This window comes from Borostomias antarcticus (genome assembly GCF_949987555.1).
Source record: "Borostomias antarcticus genome assembly, chromosome: 8".
Taxonomy (NCBI): domain Eukaryota; kingdom Metazoa; phylum Chordata; class Actinopteri; order Stomiiformes; family Stomiidae; genus Borostomias; species Borostomias antarcticus.
In genome coordinates, this window is record NC_140241.1 from 1,291,887 (window position 1) to 1,312,637 (window position 20,751).

General features: G+C 50.3%; 1 protein-coding gene across 1 annotated transcript in view; it reads left to right on the forward strand.

Moving 5' to 3' along the window:
• The window catches only part of adam15 (ADAM metallopeptidase domain 15), a gene marked incomplete at both ends in the record, with an annotated part of 45,130 nt that overhangs the window by 16,219 nt on the left and 8,160 nt on the right, over positions 1–20,751 (forward strand). Inside the window, 16 exons of the mRNA XM_084441986.1 lie at positions 2,081–2,157; positions 2,356–2,434; positions 4,141–4,217; positions 5,533–5,710; positions 7,319–7,384; positions 7,607–7,678; positions 7,960–8,129; positions 8,510–8,594; positions 10,444–10,592; positions 13,748–13,925; positions 14,683–14,775; positions 15,340–15,535; positions 16,559–16,667; positions 17,215–17,410; positions 17,756–17,833; positions 18,912–19,023. Coding sequence (XP_084298112.1) covers positions 2,081–2,157; positions 2,356–2,434; positions 4,141–4,217; positions 5,533–5,710; positions 7,319–7,384; positions 7,607–7,678; positions 7,960–8,129; positions 8,510–8,594; positions 10,444–10,592; positions 13,748–13,925; positions 14,683–14,775; positions 15,340–15,535; positions 16,559–16,667; positions 17,215–17,410; positions 17,756–17,833; positions 18,912–19,023 — 1,915 coding nt within the window. The remainder of the gene's footprint in view (positions 1–2,080; positions 2,158–2,355; positions 2,435–4,140; positions 4,218–5,532; positions 5,711–7,318; positions 7,385–7,606; positions 7,679–7,959; positions 8,130–8,509; positions 8,595–10,443; positions 10,593–13,747; positions 13,926–14,682; positions 14,776–15,339; positions 15,536–16,558; positions 16,668–17,214; positions 17,411–17,755; positions 17,834–18,911; positions 19,024–20,751) is intronic.

A 20,751-nucleotide genomic window follows, 5' to 3' on the forward strand; every position in this document is an offset into this window, starting at 1 on the left:
GGAAGTCCGTTCGCCCCCCACCTCGTCCTTGCTGTTCCCTGGGTCACGCGTGGCTGCCGGCGCTGATTCTGCTCATTTGTCCCTCTTGAGGCCCCGTAATGCGCTTAGTGGCGCCAATCACGGACGGCGTGTCTCATTTAGCGTTCGTACCGGCTGATTCAGCGATAGGGGAGGTCGCGGTTCTGAGTACTCAGGGTTTTGAAACTGAGAGTCTGCATTAGCAGTTATAGCACATTAGCAGTTATAGCACATTAGCAGTTGTAGCACATTAGCAGTTATAGCACAGTCTGAGTTTGCAGGTTGAGGATTGAGTCTTGAAAAGCTTTTACAGACACCGTATTTAAGCATTTAATAGCCAAATTCTACAGTAACTTAATGCACATTTACAGTACGTTGAACAGTCTTAATTAAAGCTTTCACCCTGGCATGAAAGCAGATTTGCCCTCCAGAAGGGTGTTGAGGTTGTGAAGGGGTACTGCTGGGTGTCTGGTCCATGTCAGGTTGTGTGTGCTGGGTGTCTGGTCCATGTCAGGGTGTGTGTGCTGGGTGTCTGGTCCATGTCAGGGTGTGTGTGCTGGGTGTTTGGTCCATGTCAGGGTGTGTGTGCTGGGTGTCTGGTCCATGTCAGGGTGTGTGTGCTGGGTGTCTGGTCCATGTCAGGGTGTGTGTGCTGGGTGTCTGGTCCATGTCAGGGTGTGTGTGCTGGGTGTCTGGTCCATGTCAGGGTGTGTGTGCTGCTGGGTGTCTGGTCCATGTCAGGGTGTGTGTGCTGGGTGTCTGGTCCATGTCAGGGTGTGTGTGTGCTGGGTGTTGAACCTGAGTGAGTGTTGATCAGGTGAAGGGAGTGTTAGTAACGGAGTGTTCCAGAACAATGGAGCTCTGCAGATACAGCGTGAGGAAGACTACAGCGTGAGGAAGACTACAGCGTGAGGAAGACTACAGCATGAGGAAGACTACAGCATGAGGAAGACTACAGCGTGAGGAAGACTACAGCGTGAGGAAGACTACAGCATGAGGAAGACTACAGCATGAGGAAGACTACAGCATGAGGAAGACTACAGCATGAGGAAGACTACAGCGTGAGGAAGACTACAGCGTGAGGAAGACTACAGCATGAGGAAGACTACAGCGTGAGGAAGACTACAGCGTGAGGAAGACTACAGCGTGAGGAAGACTACAGCATGAGGAAGACTACAGCATGAGGAAGACTACAGCGTGAGGAAGTCTACAGCGTGAGGAAGACTACAGCATGAGGAAGACTACAGCGTGAGGAAGACTACAGCGTGAGGAAGACTACAGCGTGAGGAAGACTACATCATGAGGAAGACTACAGCATGAGGAAGACTACAGCATGAGGAAGACTACAGCGTGAGGAAGACTACAGCGTGAGGAAGACTACAGCGTGAGGAAGACTACAGCATGACATCAGCTGTCTTCTCATTGACGGCGTTGGGATTCTAACCAGGGATATTACACTGAGAGCTGTTGTTGTTGTTTGTTGTTTTGAGTTGTTGACCATAAACGTGGTGTCATGTTAGGTAATGCAAGGTGTCGTAGTGTTTGTCGAGAACACACTCATCATCACACTACAATCATCAGGAGACGCCATGTTGGAATACTAGATAGAACAGTGGCAACAAGATCTTTACTAGAATACATGTCCAGAAGCTCGTTGTGCTACTCGCTTCATTTGATTTTCATTTAACCTCACAGGCGTGTCTTAGGTGACCTACTGTACCTAACCAGTTAACTGGGGCGGCTGTAGCTCAGTTGGTAGAGAGGGTCATTCAGTGATCGAAGGGTCAGCGGTTCGAATCCCAGCTCCAACTGTCCACATGTCGAAGTGTCCTTGAGCAAGACACCTAACCCCAAATTGCTCCCAATGAGCAGGTTAGCAGGTTGTGTGAATGTGTGTGAATGGGTGAATGAGAGGCCATTGTAAAGCGCTTTGAGTGCCGCTAAGGTGGAAAAGCGCTATATAAGTGCAGTCCGTTTTCCATTTACAGTGTGTCTTATTATTTGGTCAGCTTCTGAGGATAAGAGTGTCCGTGCTGAACTAGTTTTGTTGTCTCATTTACAGAATGGTCACCCAGAAAAACTCCAGTGCGGTCTTCAAGTCGGGGACAGCGTCTACTTCCTGGACCTTGAAAAAAACAGGTAAGTGTGATTGGGAAGTCCCCGCTGTCCTGGTCGTCCATGGCGGGGGGGGGGGGGGGGGGGGTGGGGGGGTGAACTCCACATCCAGGGGCAGGAAGGAGGTCGCCACTAAACAAGCCACTCATCATGACGGGGCAATAAAAGCTTCATGCTGCAGGAAGTGACCCGGCTGAACTGACCTTTCACCTCTTCCTACAGCGGCCTCCTCCCAAGAGCTCCTAATGTCTTCTACTACCTCCCCAACGGCACGGGCGTCTCTGCACTGAACAGCCCTGTGGTGAGTTCTGGGAACTGTAGTCTTCAGCCCATGTATATCACTGTCTCTGCACTGAACAGCCCTGTGGTGAGTTCTGGGAACTGTAGTCTTCAGCCCATGTATATCACTGTCTCTGTGGAGACCTGCCCTGTGGTGCGTGCTGGGAACTGTAGTCTTCAGCCCATGTATATCACTGGCTGCGTTCCGAATCGCATACTTCTACTTCTTACTACCAGTACCTACTACAGCTGCCCTTAGAAAGTACGTACTTTGCAAGCAGTAGGCATCCAATTGGGACATACTACCTTGTCATAACATTGCGCCTTGAAATTAGCCCACATCCGTCGCTGTCCATAACGCGACATTCGTCTACAGCTGTCACGACTCGCACATGTGACGCACATTACCGCTGCGCAAAGGATTGTGGGTCAGAATAGCCAGAAAAGCCTGCTGGCGTGCATACTGCAAAATACGACCGGATGTAGTAGGTCATCCTGGTACTTTTGCCATACTGCATGTGGCATACTATGTATTGGGACATACTACATTCTGTTTTGGCATACTATATAGTAGGGTAGTAGGCGATTCGGAACGCAGCCACTGTCTCTGTGGAGACCAGCCCTGTGGTGCGTGCTGGGAACTGTAGTCTTCAGCCCATGTATATCACTGTCTCTGTGGAGGCCAGCCCTTTGGTGAGTTCTGGGAACTGTAGTCTTCAGCCCATGTACAGTATATCACTGCTAACTAGATTGAGTCCCTCCTAACCATCAGCATAACATTGAGCTGAAGCATACTGTACAGCAGTGTAAGAAATATTGTGTAAAAATGGTGTATTAACTGTATTGTGAAATGGTGTGTGTACGGTATTGTGATGGTGTGTAGATGTAGCGTGTCCTCATGTGTGGGGAGGTGGTGTGTAGCGTGTCCTCATGTGTGGGGAGGTGGTGTGTAGATGTAGTGTGTCCTTAGCGTGTGGGGAGGTGGTGTGTAGCGTGTCCTTAGCGTGTGGGGAGGTGGTGTGTAGTGTGTCCTCATGTGTGGGGAGGTGGTGTGTAGTGTGTCCTCATGTGTGGGGAGGTGGTGTGTAGATGTAGTGTGTCCTCATGTGTGGGGAGGTGGTGTGTAGCGTGTCCTCATGTGTGGGGAGGTGGTGTGTAGCGTGTCCTCAGCGTGTGTGAGATGGTGTGTAGATGTAGTGTGTCCTCATGTGTGGGGAGGTGGTGTGTAGTGTGTCCTCATGTGTGGGGAGGTGGTGTGTAGTGTGTCCTCATGTGTGGGGAGGGGGTGTGTAGCTGTAGTGTGTCCTCATGTGTGGGGAGGTGGTGTGTAGCTGTAGTGTGTCCTCATGTGTGGGGAGGTGGTGTGTAGTGTGTCCTCATGTGTGGGGAGGTGGTGTGTAGATGTAGTGTGTCCTCATGTGTGGGGAGGTGGTGTGTAGCGTGTCCTTAGCGTGTGAGGAGGTGGTGTGTAGCGTGTCCTCATGTGTGGGGAGGTGGTGTGTAGTGTGTCCTCATGTGTGGGGAGGTGGTGTGTAGATGTAGTGTGTTCTCATGTGTGGGGAGGTGGTGTGTAGTGTGTCCTCATGTGTGGGGAGGTGGTGTGTAGATGTAGCGTGTCCTTAGCGTGTGGGGAGTGTGTAGCGTGTCCTCATGTGTGGAGAGTGTGTAGTGTGTCCTCAGCGTGTGGAGAGTGTGTAGCGTGTCCTCATGTGTGGTCCTCTCCTGCAGGCCCAGTGCTTCTACCACGGCAGGGTCAGGGGCTTCCCTCGGTCCAGCGTGGCGGTCAGTACCTGCGCCGGACTCAGGTGAGCTGCAGCGCCACGCCCTGCCCAGCGGGGGCGCCAACACGCCTTTTTCTCTTTAGTATTGTTATTATTCATTTATTATTGTTCTTTTACGATAAATTCATTGATGCATTTAGTCAAAACTAAAACTTATTTTGCATAGTAATACATACAGTAATGTAAACACCAGTAAAACCAGTGTGTAAAGATGAAAGGTATTCACGTTTAATTATCACACACACACACACACAGACACACACACACAACTGCAAGCCAGCAGTCACGTTGTTCAGTCTCAAGACATACTTGGAAGAAGAACCTCACAGCTCAGCAAAATGACCACAACTATTGCATATGCTTTTAATTCCATTACAACATCCCTGTCAGTCAGTATGTGGGATCCTATTATTGAGGGGAATTCTAAGTCTCTTAGAAGGGTTTAAGTCACTAAGAACGGTCACCCTTGCATTGTTTGGTGATGGGATGTGTGTGTGTGTGTGTGTGTGTGTGGGGGGGGGGGGGGGGGGGGGGGGGGGGTAGCCCCAAGTGACCAAGCGGTGGCGTTTCTTTGCTCCATAATCTAATCTGTAATAATCAGCCCCTCCCACAGTAATCTGAGCGTTCTGGTGTTTTAACAGGGGGATCTTTTTCTCGGGCTCTCTCAGGGGAGGTGTAAACGTCTTCGGGGTGTTTGTTTGTTTGTTTGTTTGGGCTTGCTTGTACATACAGAAGGGAAGTAGGGGATTAAAGAGCTGTTTACTCACGGGGAACCTCCACTGTGAGGACATTGTGCTGAGTTCAGAGGGTCGGGGGTCAAATGTGAGATTGACCTCTGGTATGTTCTGCTTTACTGCCTCAAGAACTCATGGATACATCCCATAAATCTCACAAAAATATATATATTAGATGATATATCTATCTATATATATACTTTATATATATATATATATATATTTATATATATATGATCATATATAGAGATGTAGGTGTAACCTACTCAGGAAGTAAAACAGCTCTTTGGTTTGAATACAACCAACGACCTCCTGACCTCTGCCCTAGTGGCAGCGCAGGGCGAGGGGTAATGTTTTCGGGGGCGTGTGTTTATTTATTTATTTATTTGTCCATTTACAGTATTACACAAAAACTACCAGTCCAATGTTCATGAGACTCGGTGGAAGGGTGTAACATGGGCCACATTAGAACACAGTACATTTTGGGATTGGGGGCTGTGCTCTCTTAGCACCACTTCTTGTTTACCCTCTTATTCTGATTTTGTCGGCTGCCATTTTGTGTCCGTGTATGTTTTTTTTTGCTGAATCACTGTCCCCTCCCTCAGGGGCGTGGTGACCGTCAACTCCAACCTGACCTTTGAACTGCAGCCAGCAGGAGAAGACGACCAGGAGGAGGGCGTGCACCTGCTCTACCCCGCCCCCCAGGATGGACCCAGCTCGGGGGGCTGTGGAGTGTCCAACACGCCAGTACCACCTCTCCACATCCCACTGCACCTTCACAGGGTGAGACAGGACGAGAATCTCTCAACATCTTCCATGTGATTAAAGCCTGAAGTCCCTTGAAAGCCGCTCAACAGAGGATGGGGTATTTTTGCGAGTTGGCGCCCCCTACAGGTTCACCTTTGCACAACTGTGGTAAAATGGTACTATGCTCGTTCAGTACAGCTGTGTTCAGTACAGCTGCACACCTGCATGTGTTTACAAGGTGAAACCGGTCCCCTAACACCCACATGCTAGCGGATAGCTGGAATAAAAGGGCCTAGTTATATTCCCAGATATAATGTGCAATAGCCACAACTAATGTCGGTCTACTGACAGCCTTGTTGGACTTGCAACAGTGCACACACACACACACGCACACACACGCACACACACACACACACACACACACACACACACACACACACACACACGTTGCATCCATCGCTAAATGTGGTAGCTACAAATCATACAATGCTGCACTTAATGGCTCCTGACAATCCGTGTGGCCAACTAGTCATGCAATGTTGCACAATGCTCCTGACAACCCTCTCGAGTGGCTCGCCAGCTAGTTCTGCAATGATAAGTTATCTAACAAAACTAACTCAACTCCACATCATCTCTGTCAACACTTTGTCAGATCGTCAACTCAACTAAGTTACACTGGCAAGCAAACGTCAGCCAAACACACGCGATGTAGTCACTAGCATGCATCCTCACATTCACAGCTCACACAGTCAAACATCAAGCACTTCTAACAACAGTCAGCTAACATTAGGCTAGCTACATTACTAAAGAGGTCAGCTGGGCGTCAGACTCATAGCCTTTCATTACTCTTTGTCAGCTCGTTAACTCGCTAGCAATCAGTCTAAAAAGTTACTAAACTACTAGTTAGCAGCTTAGCTAGGGAACATGGTGCTTTAAGATAGCTAGATTACATCCTCATACACTCACAGCTACTGTAGCACAGCCAAACATCAAGAAGGCATAGCAAGCCAGCTAATATGAGGCTAGCTAACACTAGTACAGTACGTACAGTACAAGTCAACCCCCCCCCCCCCCACAGCCCTCCTAGGCCAAGTCTACCCCCCCCTCCCCCCAAACCCTCCCAGGCCAAGTTTACCCCCCCCCCCCAGCCCTCCCAGGCCAAGTCTACCCCCCCCCAAACCCTCCCAGGCCAAGTCTACCCCCCCCCAAACCCTCCCAGGCCAAGTCTACCCCCCCCAAACCCTCCCAGGCCAAGTCTACCCCCCCCCAAACCCTCCCAGGCAAAGTCTACCCCCCCCAAACCCTCCCAGGCAAAGTCTACCCCCCCCAAACCCTCCCAGGCCAAGTCTACCCCCCCCCAAACCCTCCCAGGCAAAGTCTACCCCCCCCAAACCCTCCCAGGCCAAGTCTACCCCCCCCCAAACCCTCCCAGGCCAAGTCTACCCCCCCCAAACCCTCCCAGGCAAAGTCTACCCCCCCAGCCCTTCCGGGCCAATTCTAGCACCCCCAACCCCCCCCCCCCCAAACCCTCCCAGGCCAAGTCTACCCCTGCCCCCCCACCCCCCCAAACCCTCCCAGGCCGAACTTCACACGCCTTCCCATCAGTTCCTGATTCTGGATGTTGTGTTTGTGTTTGCTGTGCAGAGTAAGAGAGACATTCTGTCTGAGACCAAGTACATCGAGCTGGTGCTGGTGGCCGATCACAAAGAGGTCAGTGACTCACTGAGGCATCTTTCTGGGGGATGTGGAATAAACACATTACATATTTTGGCTGTGGTAGATAAGAGTGTTTAAAGTTGAAGGCTTTGAATGTTTATGAATTTTGCAGCACAGTGCCCCCTGGTGTCACCTGAGAGACATTATCTGAGTCAGCTGTTCCAGACTTTTCACTAGTTTATCATGTTTGATTTTTCCCTTTGTGTACGTTTGCAGTACCTGAACTATCAAAAGAACAACAAAACCATCATCTACCGGATGCTTGACATTGCAAACCAAGTAGACGCGGTAAGATGGTCTTTCAACTGTTCATAAACACTCATTCTAAGTGCTTTGCCTACAGTAACATGCAGTACAGTGTGATTAAATCTTCTTGGCTGTCTTTATCCGCCTTTCATCAATGTGTTTTTAGTATATTTATTGCTCACTTGTGTAAATGTGAATACTACAGTATGTTTGTACGTTATGTGAATATGACACTCGTGTATGTAAGTATAGTATGTGAATATGACGCACGCGTGTAAGTATAGTATGTGAATATGACACACGCGTGTGCCCCTGTGTTCCAGTACTACCGAGCGCTGAACGTGCGCGTGGCGCTGACCGGCCTGGAGATCTGGAGCGACCGGGACAAGATCCAGGTCAACAAGAGTCCCACGGAGACCCTGAACCGCTTCCTGGACTGGAGGACCCGCGAGCTGCTGCCACGCCTCCGCCACGACAACGCACAGCTGATCATGTGAGACGGAGCGCTGGCTAAACATGTCCCCGCCCGGTTCCCCTAAACTTAGTCTGTTAACTAAACTCAGCTGGTTAACTAAACTTAGTCTGTTAACTAAACTCAGCTGGTTAACTAAACTTAGTCTGTTAACTAAACTCAGCTGGTTAACTAAACTCAGCTGGTTAACTAAAATAAACTCAGCTTGTTAACTAAACTAAACCCAGTTGGTTAACTAAACTTAGTCGGTTAACTAAACTCAGCTGGTTAACTAAACTTAGTCGGTTAACTAAACTCAGCTGGTTAACTAAACTCAACTCAGCTGGTTAACTAAACTAAACTCAGCTGGTTAACTAAACTCAGTTGGTTAACTAAATGGCATGTGGCGTTTTGTCTTCCAGGGGTGAATCGTTTGATGGAACCACAGTTGGAATGGCGTCCCAGTCGTCCATGTGCTCCAAGGACCGGTCAGGAGGGGTCAATGTGGTGAGAGGGTGAATCAGCCCTAGTTACAGCATGAGAGGGTGAATCAGCCCTAGTTATAGCATGAGAGGGTGAATCAGCCCTAGTTATAGTGTGAGAGGGTGAATCAGCCCCAGTTATAGTGTGAGAGGATGAATCAGCCCTAGTTATAGTGTGAGAGGATGAATCAGCCCTAGTTATAGTGTGAGAGGGTGAATCAGCCCTAGTTATAGGGTGAGAGGGTGAATCAGCCCTAGTTATAGTGTGAGAGGGTGAATCAGCCCTAGTTATAGTGTGAGAGGGTGAATCAGCCCCAGTTATAGTGTGAGAGGATGAATCAGCCCTAGTTATAGGGTGAGAGAGTGAATCAGCCCTAGTTATGGTGTGAGAGGGTGAATCAGCCCTAGTTATAGGGTGAGAGGGTGAATCAGCCCTAGTTATAGTGTGAGAGGGTGAATCAGCCCTAGTTATAGTGTGAGAGGGTGAATCAGCCCTAGTTATCACCATCATTGAAACATGCGCTGTATCAGCTGTTGTAGGCTGCTCTTCTGCTGTGATAACAGGGTTGAGTGGCTCTTCTGCTGTGATAACAGGGTTGAGTGGCTCTTCTGCTGTGATAACAGGGTTGAGTGGCTCTTCTGCTGTGATAACAGGGTTGTGTGGCTCTTCTGCTGTGATAACAGGGTTGAGTGGCTCTTCTGCTGTGATAACAGGGTTGAGTGGCTCTTCTGCTGTGATCACAGGGTTGAGTGGCTCTTCTGCTGTGATCACAGGGTTGAGTGGCTCTTCTGCTGTGATAACAGGGTTGTGTGACTCTTCTGCTGTGATAACAGGGTTGAGTGGCTCTTCTGCTGTGATAACAGGGGTGTGTGGCTCTTCTGCTGTGATAACAGGGTTGAGTGGCTCTTCTGCTGTGATAACAGGGTTGTGTGACTCTTCTGCTGTGATAACAGGGTTGTGTGGCTCTTCTGCTGTGATAACAGGGTTGAGTGGCTCTTCTGCTGTGATAACAGGGTTGTGTGGCTCTTCTGCTGTGATAACAGGGTTGTGTGGCTCTTCTGCTGTGATAACAGGGTTGAGTGGCTCTTCTGCTGTGATAACAGGGTTGAGTGGCTCTTCTGCTGTGATAACAGGGTTGAGTGGCTCTTCTGCTGTGATAACAGGGTTGAGTGGCTCTTCTGCTGTGATAACAGGGTTGAGTGGCTCTTCTGCTGTGATAACAGGGTTGAGTGGCTTTTCTGCTGTGATAACAGGGTTGAGTGGCTCTTCTGCTGTGATAACAGGGTTGTGGCTCTTCTGCTGTGATAACAGGGTTGAGTGGCTCTTCTGCTGTGATAACAGGGTTGAGTGGCTCTTCTGCTGTGATAACAGGGTTGAGTGGCTCTTCTGCTGTGATAACAGGGTTGAGTGGCAGGTTTAATCAGCACTATTTGCTTTGGAATGCACAGCTGCTTCCTGTTACACTTTTTGGCACGGTATTACGTGTGAATGCTATCTATCTTTCTGACCACTTACTCCTCCTCCTCCTCCTCCACCTCTCCTCCTCCTCTCCTCCTCTCCTCCTCTCCTCCTCCTGTCCTCTCTCCTCCTCCTCCTCCTCCTCCTCCTCCTCCTCCTCCTCTCCTCTCTCCTCCTCCTCCTCCTCTCCTCCTCCTCCTCCTCTCCTCCTCCTCTCCTCCTCTCCTCCTCCTCCTCCTCCTCTCCTCCTCCTCTCCTCCTCTCCTCCTCCTCTCCTCCTCCTCCTCCTCCTCTCCTCCTCCTCCTCCTCCTCCTCCTCTCCTCCTCCTCCACCTCCTTCTCTCCTCCTCCTCTCCTCCTCTCCTCCCCCTCCTCCTCCTCCTCCTCCTCCTCCTCCTCTCTCCTGGTCCTGCAGGATCACCTGGTCAGTATCTACGGCGTGGCGTCCACCGTGGCCCACGAGCTGGGGCACAACCTGGGCATGAGCCACGACACGGCGGAGCGCCGGTGCCAGTGTCAGAACGAGGCGCGACTGGGCGGCTGCATCATGGAGCCCTCCACTGGGTCAGCAGCCAACACACCCCCCCTCTGACCAGCCACCACACCCCCCCTCTGACCAGCCACCACACCCCCCCTCTGACCAGCCACCACACCCCCCCTCTGACCAGCCAACACACCCCCCCTCTGACCAGCCAACACACCCCCCCTCTGACCAGCCACCACACTCCCCCTCTGACCAGCCAACACACCCCCCCTCTGACCAGCCACCACCCTCCCCCTCTGACCAGCCAACACACCCCCCCTCTGACCAGCCAACACACCCCCCCTCTGACCAGCCAACACACCCCCCCTCTGACCAGCCACCACACCCCCCCTCTGACCAGCCAACACACCCCCCCTCTGACCAGCCAACACACCCCCCCTCTGACCAGCCACCACCCTCCCCCTCTGACCAGCCAACACACCCCCCCTCTGACCAGCCAACACACCCCCCCTCTGACCAGCCAACACCCTCCCCCTCTGACCAGCCAACACCCTCCCCCTCTGACCAGACACCACACCCCCCTCTGACCAGCCAACACACTCCCCCTCTGACCAGACACCACACCCCCCTCTGACCATCCACCACCCTCCCCCTCTGACCAGCCAACACCCTCCCCCTCTGACCAGCCACCACCCTCCCCCTCTGACCAGCCAACACCCTCCCCCTCTGACCATCCACCACCCTCCCCCTCTGACCATCCACCACCCTCCCCCTCTGACCAGCCAACACCCTCCCCCTCTGACCAGGGTCCAGCTGGGCCTCAGTCACTCACTCACTCACTCACTCACTCACTCACCCACTCACTCACTCACTCACTCACTCACTCACTCACTCACTCACTCACTCACTCAGTCAGTCAGTCAGTCAGTCACTCACTCACTCACTCACTTACTCACTCAATCACTCAGTCATTCAGTCAGTCAGTCACTCACTCACTCACTCACTCACTCACTCACTCACTCACTCACTCACTCACTCACACACTCACTCACTCACTCACTCACTCACTCACTTACTCACTCACTCACTCACTCACTCACTCACTCACTCACTCACTCAGTCAGTCACTCACTCACTTACTCACTCACTCACTCACTCACTCACTCACTCACTCAGTCAGTCACTCACTCACTCACTCACTTACTCACTTACTCACTCACTCACTCACCCACTCACTCACTCACTCACTCACTCACTCACTCACTCACTCACTCACTCACTCACTCACTCACCCAGTCAGCAGCAGGGACCAGAACCAGGATGGAAGACTAGCAGAGCTCATTGGTGCAGAGTGCTGGAAGTGCCAAAAGACTTTCAAATAAAATCAAACTTTATTTGTATAGCACATTCATACACAGAGGCAACACAATGCTGTAAAAATCCTTCCCTGACCTCTCTCAACGAGGCGATCGAGCAAGCTCCTGCAAAACGTTTTTCTATTGGCTAAGAACATTTACAGAGCAATAAACAAGGGCTGAATAGGTCATAGGAGAGACATGACTAACAGCAGAATAGATAAATAGTTACAGACATGTTGATGGTCGGCCATTATGTGTTAGCTGTCCCTGTAGTCCTTTCATTCCAGGACTCGATTCTTGCATCATCTCCCCCCCCCTCCCCCCCCCCCGAGGCCCAGTAGCCCCGCCTCTTGTTCAGTTATTTATGCTTGCGTGTGCAGACTGAGATTTGAGGACTTTCATTGGTGCTCACAGGGAAGTAGCGGATTTGAGGCACAAAGGCATATGAGAGCACCATGCCCTTTGAAAACAGGATATGAAAACGTCCACCACACAGTCTGTAGCCTACTGTTCAAATACAACGGTCACTAGTGACTCTACTCCTACTAGTGACTCTACTCCTATTAGTGACTCTACTCCTAGTGACTCTACTCCTACTAGAGACTCTACTCCTAGTGACTCTACTCCTAGTGACTCTACTCCTAGTGACTCTACTCCTACTAGAGACTCTACTCCTAGTGACTCTACTCCTAGTGACTCTACTCCTAGTGACTCTACTCCTAGTGACTCTACTCCTACTAGTGACTCTACTCCTACTAGTGACTCTACTCCTAGTGACTCTACTCCTAGTGACTCTACTCCTAGTGACTCTACTCCTACTAGAGACTCTACTCCTACTAGTGACTCTACTCCTACTAGTGACTCTACTCCTAGTGACTCTACTCCTAGTGACTCTACTCCTAGTGACTCTACTCCTACTAGTGACTCTACTCCTAGTGACTCTACTCCTAGTGACTCTACTCCTAGTGACTCTACTCCTACTAGAGACTCTACTCCTACTAGTGACTCTACTCCTACTAGTGACTCTACTCCTAGTGACTCTACTCCTAGTGACTCTACTCCTAGTGACTCTACTCCTACTAGAGACTCTACTCCTACTAGTGACTCTACTCCTCCTAGTGACTCTACTAGACTCTACTCCTACTAGTGACTCTACTCCTAGTGACTCTACTCCTACTAGTGACTCTACTCCTAGTGACTCTACTCCTCCTAGTGACTCTACTAGACTCTACTCCTACTAGAGACTCTACTCCTACTAGTGACTCTACTCCTACTAGTGACTCTACTCCTATGTGCTCAGCAGCTTGGTGAACTTATTCTTTGGTAATTTCAGTCATAATGAAAGTCTGAGCGCTAAACAAAATAAATATACACACCAAGTGAAAGAGCAGTGCTGGAGTCACTCCTCGCCCGGCAAAAGCAGCACTAGAACCTTCCAAGTAACCACGGAAGTAAGTAAGTAAGTAAGTAAGTAAGTAAGTATCCTTGAGAACCAGTGGTTCTGGAACCTGGTGGCCCATAGGGGAGGAGCCTGTCTCCTGGTTCCTTAGCGTGAGGCAGCTTGATGAAGTCCACCCCCTGGACATGACGCTAGTAAGTCACAGGGACTCACCCCCAATCCAACTCTTGATGCTGAGTGCCAGGGAGGCATTGAGTACCATTTTTAATAGTCTTTAATTGTCTCGGCCGGGGATCGAACCGCCAACCTCCCAATCTCAGGGCGTACACTCTAACCACAAGGCCACTGAGCTGGTGAAGCGACCACAGAACCGATTCCTCATCCAATCACTGACTTTCAAGATCTAAGCGTCGTCTCCCTCGCCAATCAAACGTCCGGCTCACCCCCCCCCTCTTTGACCTCTGCCCTCTGCCCCCAGGTTCATGCCCGGCCAGCTGTTCAGCAGCTGCAGCGCGCGGGACCTGTCCCTCAGCCTGCTCCACGGGGGGGGCATGTGCCTCTTCAACGTGCCCGAGCCGGAGAAGCTCCTGGGGGGCCGGCGCTGCGGGAACCTGTACGTGGAGAAGGGGGAGCAGTGTGACTGCGGCCTGCTGGAGGTACGAGGAACTGCAGGGTCTGGAGCTTGAAAGTAGGGCTGCACGATTATGACAAAATATAATAATTGTGATTATTTGCTTCAAAATGGTAATTGCGATTAATAATTGCGATTAATATTTCAAATTAATAGCTTTAGCTCTGCACAGTTTGCATATGACCTGCTGGGCTTGAGCAACATCATCTTTGTCGTAACCACTCAGCAGGAACGCATGTGATTGGTCAGACAGCATAAGCGCCTGTGATTCGTCCGTGTAGTCCTAGCACACTCAATTCAAAGCAAAATTATTAATCACATTAATTGTGGCCTATTGCGATTAGTTAATTAATTCACGATTAATTGTGCAGCCCTACTTGAAAGTAGTGGGAAGTGTCTCTCTCCCTAAACTCCTATACGGCCCTCCAACACTCCTGACACTTTCTACCAATATTTTTATTGTTGTTCTGTGTGTATGAAACCTGGATGGTTGTGTTTTTATTGTGTGCTGCCCTCTTGACCAGGTCACTCTTGAAAAAGAGATTTCCTTTCATCTCAATGAGTTTTATCTGGTTAAATAAAGGTTCAATAAAATAAAAACTACATCCGCGTTTGAGGGACTAGTGTAGGAGCACAGCCTGGATGAACCAACACATAACTGAGAAATTCCCTAGTTGAGTTATTGGTGCTCTTCGTCACATGGTGCTGATCCAAGGTGAGTGTTCAGGGTCTCAGATGTTCAGAGGGTCTCAGATGTTGACGATGAGAGTCTCTGTGTTCAGGAGTGTAACGATCCCTGCTGCAACGCCAGCACCTGTCAGCTGGTTCCAGGGGCCCAGTGTTCCTCCGACGGCATCTGCTGTGACAACTGCAAGGTTAGCATCCCGGCTAGCAGGCACATGTTCTACAGATGTTCTAAGAATGTGAACACATTAGCAGAATGTGTTGGGAATGTTCTCCAATGTTGTGGGAACATTCCCTGCTAGCTGATACATAGATACGTCTTGGATATTTACATACACCCTAACAAATACACACACGCGCACACACACACACACACACACACACACACACACACACACACATGTTGTACCGTACCCATTCACAATCAAACATCTAAATTAAATTCCAGCTACATGTTCTTAGAAATCTTAGAAAGACTCTTTACTCTATCTCATGTCCATCGTCCCTCTCCTCTCTGTCCCCCCGGTCGATCGTCCCTCTTCTCTGTCCCCCCGGTCGACCGTCCTTTCCTCGCTGTCCCCTCTCCTCTCTGTCCCCCCGGTCCATCGTCCCTCTCCTCTGTGTCCCCCCGGTCCATCGTCCCTCTCCTCTGTGTCCCCCCGGTCCATCGTCCCTCTCCTCTGTGTCCCCCTGGTCGATCGTCCCTCTCCTCTGTGTCCCCCCGGTCCATCGTCCCTCTCCTCTGTGTCCCTCAGCTGCGGTCAGCGGGGTGGGTGTGTCGGGAGCCCCTGGGCGAGTGTGACCTCCCAGAGCACTGCACCGGCTCCTCCCCCTTCTGCCCGCCCAACGTGTTCCTGCAGAACGGCGCGCCCTGCGAGGGAGGCTCCTCCCACTGCCACAGCGGCGTGTGCGCCAGCCTCGACACGCAGTGCCACATGCTGTGGGGCGCAAGTGAGCCGTCGTCATAGTAACCCAGTAACCGCTATCGCTAGCGATCTGAGCGCAGTCTGAGCGTCACGGTCAGAACCAGCCGTGGTGATAACCACGATGGCCCCACGCTAAAATGGAATGTTCGCACAGCTTTTAATATCAATCCACCTCTTATTAGTAGCCGTGGCAACGTCCAGATCAATGTTTACAAAGATGTGCTGTAGCATTGTCGTTGCCTGGCAACGTTCCCTTTCTTCAGCGGAAGTATCCGCAAATGATTAACAAATAGTTACATTAAAAATACATTTTAAAGTTCGTATTGTCTTTCTTTTTGAAATATTGACGGATAAATGTGGCAACCGTTGTATAAAAGCATTATGGAACTCGAAGCTGTGGGATGTGACGGATATCGGCACGGCTAGCGGGGTGTAACGGGGTGTAACGGGGTGTAGCGGGGTGTAGCGGGGTGTAGCGGGGTGTAACGGGGTGTAGCGGGGTGTAGTGGGGTGTAACGGGGTGTAGCGGGGTGTAACGGGGTGTAGCGGGGTGTAGCGGGGTGTAGCGGGGTGTAACGGGGTGTAGCGGGGTGTAACGGGGTGTAGCGGGGTGTAACGGGGTGTAGCGGGGTGTAACGGGGTGTAACGGGGTGTAGCGGGGTGTAGCGGGGTGTAACGGGGTGTAACAGGGTGTAACGGTGTAACTCCGCTGCGCGTCGTGACTAACCACTCCCTCTAGCCGTGGCCATATCCATGACATCCCACGGCTTCTCGTTCCATAATGCGTTATTAACCCGTCACTCGAGGGCTGTAATCGATTGCTCATGAATTCAGAAGGCAGCGCTCAGAGTTTTATTGTTAGTATTTGTATGTTTATTGTTAGTATTTGTATGTTTATTGTTAGTATTTGTATGTTTATTGTTAGTATTTGTATCTGTATGTTTATTGTTAGTATTTGTATTTTTATTGTTAGTATTTGTATTTGTATGTTTATTGTTAGTATTTGTATTTGTATATTTATTGCGATTTTCTACCGGTTTTCTTTCAGACGCCACAAAGGCGGCAGCCGTCTGCTTCTCCTCCGTCAACAAACAGGGCAACAAATACGGGAACTGTGGTCAGCTGGCCAACGGCTCCTACGTGTCCTGCTCCGGCTCGTAAGCGCTTCTGACCCGTCTGACCCATAGAACAACTAGCCCTGTTTAGTGCTGTGTTGAGTAGTTTTATGTGTTTAGTGCTGTGTTGAGTGGTTTTATTAGTGCTGTGTTGAGTGGTTTTATTAGTGCTGTGTTGAGTAGTTTTATGTGTTTAGTGCTGTGTTGAGTGGTTTTATGTGTTTAGTGCTGTGTTGAGTGGTTTTATGTGTTTAGTGCTGTGTTGAGTGGTTTTATGTGTTTAGTGCTGTGTTGAGGGGTTTTATGTGTTTAGTGCTGTGTTGAGTGGTTTTATGTGTTTAGTGCTGTGTTGAGTGGTTTTATGTGTTGAGTGCTGTGTTGAGTGGTTTTATGTGTTTAGTGCTGTGTTGAGTGGTTTTATTAGTGCTGTGTTGAGTAGTTTTATGTGTTGAGGAGTTTTATTTGGATGCGTTGATAGTGGACGGTCAGTCAGGTGTGTCACACGTGACATCATACAGGTACAACGATAGAGAAACGTTCTTCCTGAACCCCCAACGACGTGTCATCAACATGGGTTCGTTCCCCACAGAGACGTGCATTGTGGGAGGGTCCAGTGCCAGGGAGGGAGTGACCGTCCTCTGCTCGGCACCAACGCCGAGATCCTGACCACCAAGGTCCGTCTGAACCACAGCGACTTCGTGTGCCGGGGGGCGTTCTTCGACCTGGGCGACGACGTGTCGGACCCGGCCATGGTGGCGCAGGGCACGGCCTGCGGGCCCGGCAAGGTGGGCGTCGCCTCAACCAAACACATTACTACATCAAATCAATCAAAGCTTTATTTGTACAGAGCATTTCATACACAGAGGCGACACAATGGGGGGGGGGGGGGCAGAGGTCACACCCCTACATAGTCCAGAGGTCGATGCCTTTTACTCTTTGACCTTTAACCCTTCTGCTGTAGTATTTGTCTTTTCTCTTTTAGCGCCTGATGAGAGGAATAAGATATTACAACTTGGCTATCGGCTATTTTATCTCATTTTTCTCTAAATTGTTAGTGTGTTATCTTCTGAGCTCAGGGACTAGGAGTGAACCCTCTGGATGTGGTCACGCTCGTCATGCTTGTGTTCCAGGCCTGCTGGGACCAGAAGTGCCAGGATGTGTCCGTGTTCGGCGTGGAGGAGTGCCAGAGCAAGTGCAACGGACGAGGGGTGAGCACGCCGGCTTCCCAGCATCCTTTGAGAGGGGTCATAGGTCAGGATAGTGTTGGGGTTAAAAGAAACAAACGGCCTTGTTCTTGATCATAGTTGAATATTAGAGGTGCTCAACCCACAGGACACTGAAACCAAAGGATGACGACACCGATAACAGATATGAACATTGCTGTCATGGCCGATAACCGATATTTACTGATGTTGATATGTTCTGTATAAAGACAAGTTTCTATGATAATCAAATGTTGTACATAGTGAAAAACACATGGAAACACTGTCTCTATTTCCAAATAATTAGGAAAAGCTGATAAATCATAGGTTTACCACATTGTTTCCTCTCAACAACAACACACACAACAGCAGCTAGACAGAAATAATTATCAGCTGTTCACATCGGCCCTGTTTTGCACATCGGCCCGATACCGATAAATATAAAAAGTGACTCACATCGTCCGAGACCGATATGGTTGCCGATATATCCTGTAGTTTGATGGATGTACGGGTCGACCCAGGCTGAGGGTCTGGACCGCGTCCCTGGACAGTGTTCTGTCCTCTGTCCTGTCCCTCTGTCCCAGGTGTGCTCTGTCCTCAGTCCTGTCCCTCTGTCCCTCTGTCCCAGCTGTGTTCTGTCCTCAGTCCTGTCCCTCTGTCCCTCTGTCCCTCTGTCCCAGCTGTGTTCTGTCCTCAGTCCTGTCCCTCTGTCCCTCTGTCCCTGCTGTGTTCTGTCCTCAGCCCTGTCCCTCTGTCCCTGCTGTGTTCTGTCCTCAGTCCTGTCCCTCTGTCCCAGCTGTGTTCTGTCCTCAGTCCTGTCCCTCTGTCCCTCTGTCCCTCTGTCCCAGCTGTGCTCTGTCCTCAGTCCTGTCCCTCTGTCCCTCTGTCCCAGCTGTGTTCTGTCCTCAGTCCTGTCCCTCTGTCCCTCTGTCCCAGCTGTGTTCTGTCCTCAGTCCTGTCCCTCTGTCCCTCTGTCCCTCTGTCCCAGCTGTGTTCTGTCCTCAGTCCTGTCCCTCTGTCCCTCTGTCCCAGCTGTGCTCTGTCCTCAGTCCTGTCCCTCCGTCCCTCTGTCCCTCTGTCCCAGGTGTGTAACAGCAACAGGAAGTGTCATTGTGAGGTGGGCTGGGCGCCGCCGGACTGCCTGTACGCCGGTCCTGGAGGCAGCGAGGACAGCGGGCCGGCCAGAGCTGACCGGGGTAAGATGACCTCACACTGACCTGTTATACAGTACACACTACACAACCCTCACACTACACCTGCTATACACACTACACAACTAACACACTACACAACCCTCACACTACACCTGCTATACACACTACACAACTAACACACTACACAACTCTCACACTACACAACCCTCACACTACACATGCTATACACACTACACAACTAACACACTACACAACTCTCACACTGGACCTGCTATACACACTACACAACCCTCACACTACACAACCCTCACACTACACAACTCACACACTACACAACCCTCACACTACACAACCCTCACACTACACAACTCACACACTACACAACCCTCACACTACACAACTCTCACACTACACAACTCTCACTACACAACCCTCACACTACACAACTCACACACTACACAACTCTCACACTACACAACTCTCACACTACACAACTCTCACACTACACAACCCTCACACTACACAACTCACACACTACACAACTCTCACACTACACAACTAACACACTACACAACTCTCACACTGGACCTGCTATACACACTACACAACCCTCACACTACACAACCCTCACACTACACAACTCTCACACTACACAACCCTCACACTACACAACCCTCACACTACACAACCCTCACTACACAACCCTCACACTACACAACCCTCGCACTACACAACTCTCACACTGGACCTGTTATACACACTACACAACTCTCACTACACAACTCACACACTACACAACTCTCTCACTACACAACTCTCTCACTACACAACTATCACACTACACAACTCTCTCACTACACAACTCTCACACTACACAACTCTCACTACACAACTATCACACTACACAACTCTCACTACACAACTCTCACACTGGACCTGCTATACACACTACACAACCCTCACACTACACAACCCTCACACTACACAACTCTCACACTACACAACCCTCACACTACACAACCCTCACACTACCCATGACATGGGTGACATGCCAAGAGGCAAACAGATGTGTTGTTGTGATGTTTACATGTTGTCTTGGACCCAGCTGGTCCTCAGCTAACGGGGATCCTTATAATAATAAACAAATAAACAAGACTCCACCCCTACATCACTAGCAGGTCTCTGAGGTCGTGTGACCAGGGCCTGTTGGTTGACCCCCGCTCAAGACTAAAGACTTAAGGTGACAAGGCCTTGGAAGAGGTGGCTCCTAGACTGGAGCTACGATCAGTAGCCTCTGTTATCAGTCAGCTAGCCTCATCAGTTCAGATCTGTCTGGTCTCCTGTGTTTTCATGTGATTCTCTGTCTGGTCTCCTGTGTTTTCATGTGATTCTCTGTCTGGTCTCCTGTGTTTTCATGTGATTCTCTGTCTTGTTTTTTGTGTTTTGTTGCTTTTATCATTGTTGTTATTTATTGATGTTTTGTGAAGTACGCTGTGACCCCTGTCTGTGAACGGTGCGATATAAATAACATTTACTGACTTACTGACACCACTCCCTGACATGGAAGTGTGTGTTCTCCCCCAGGCTCTGACCCTGTGACTGACCTGTGACTGACCCTGTGACCTGACCCTGTGACCTGACCCTGTGTTCTCCTCCTGGCTCTGACCCTGTGACTGACCTGTGACCTGACCCTGTGACTGACCTGTGACCTGACCCTGTGACTTGACCCTGTGTTCTCCTCCAGGCTCTGACCCTGTGACCTGACCCTGT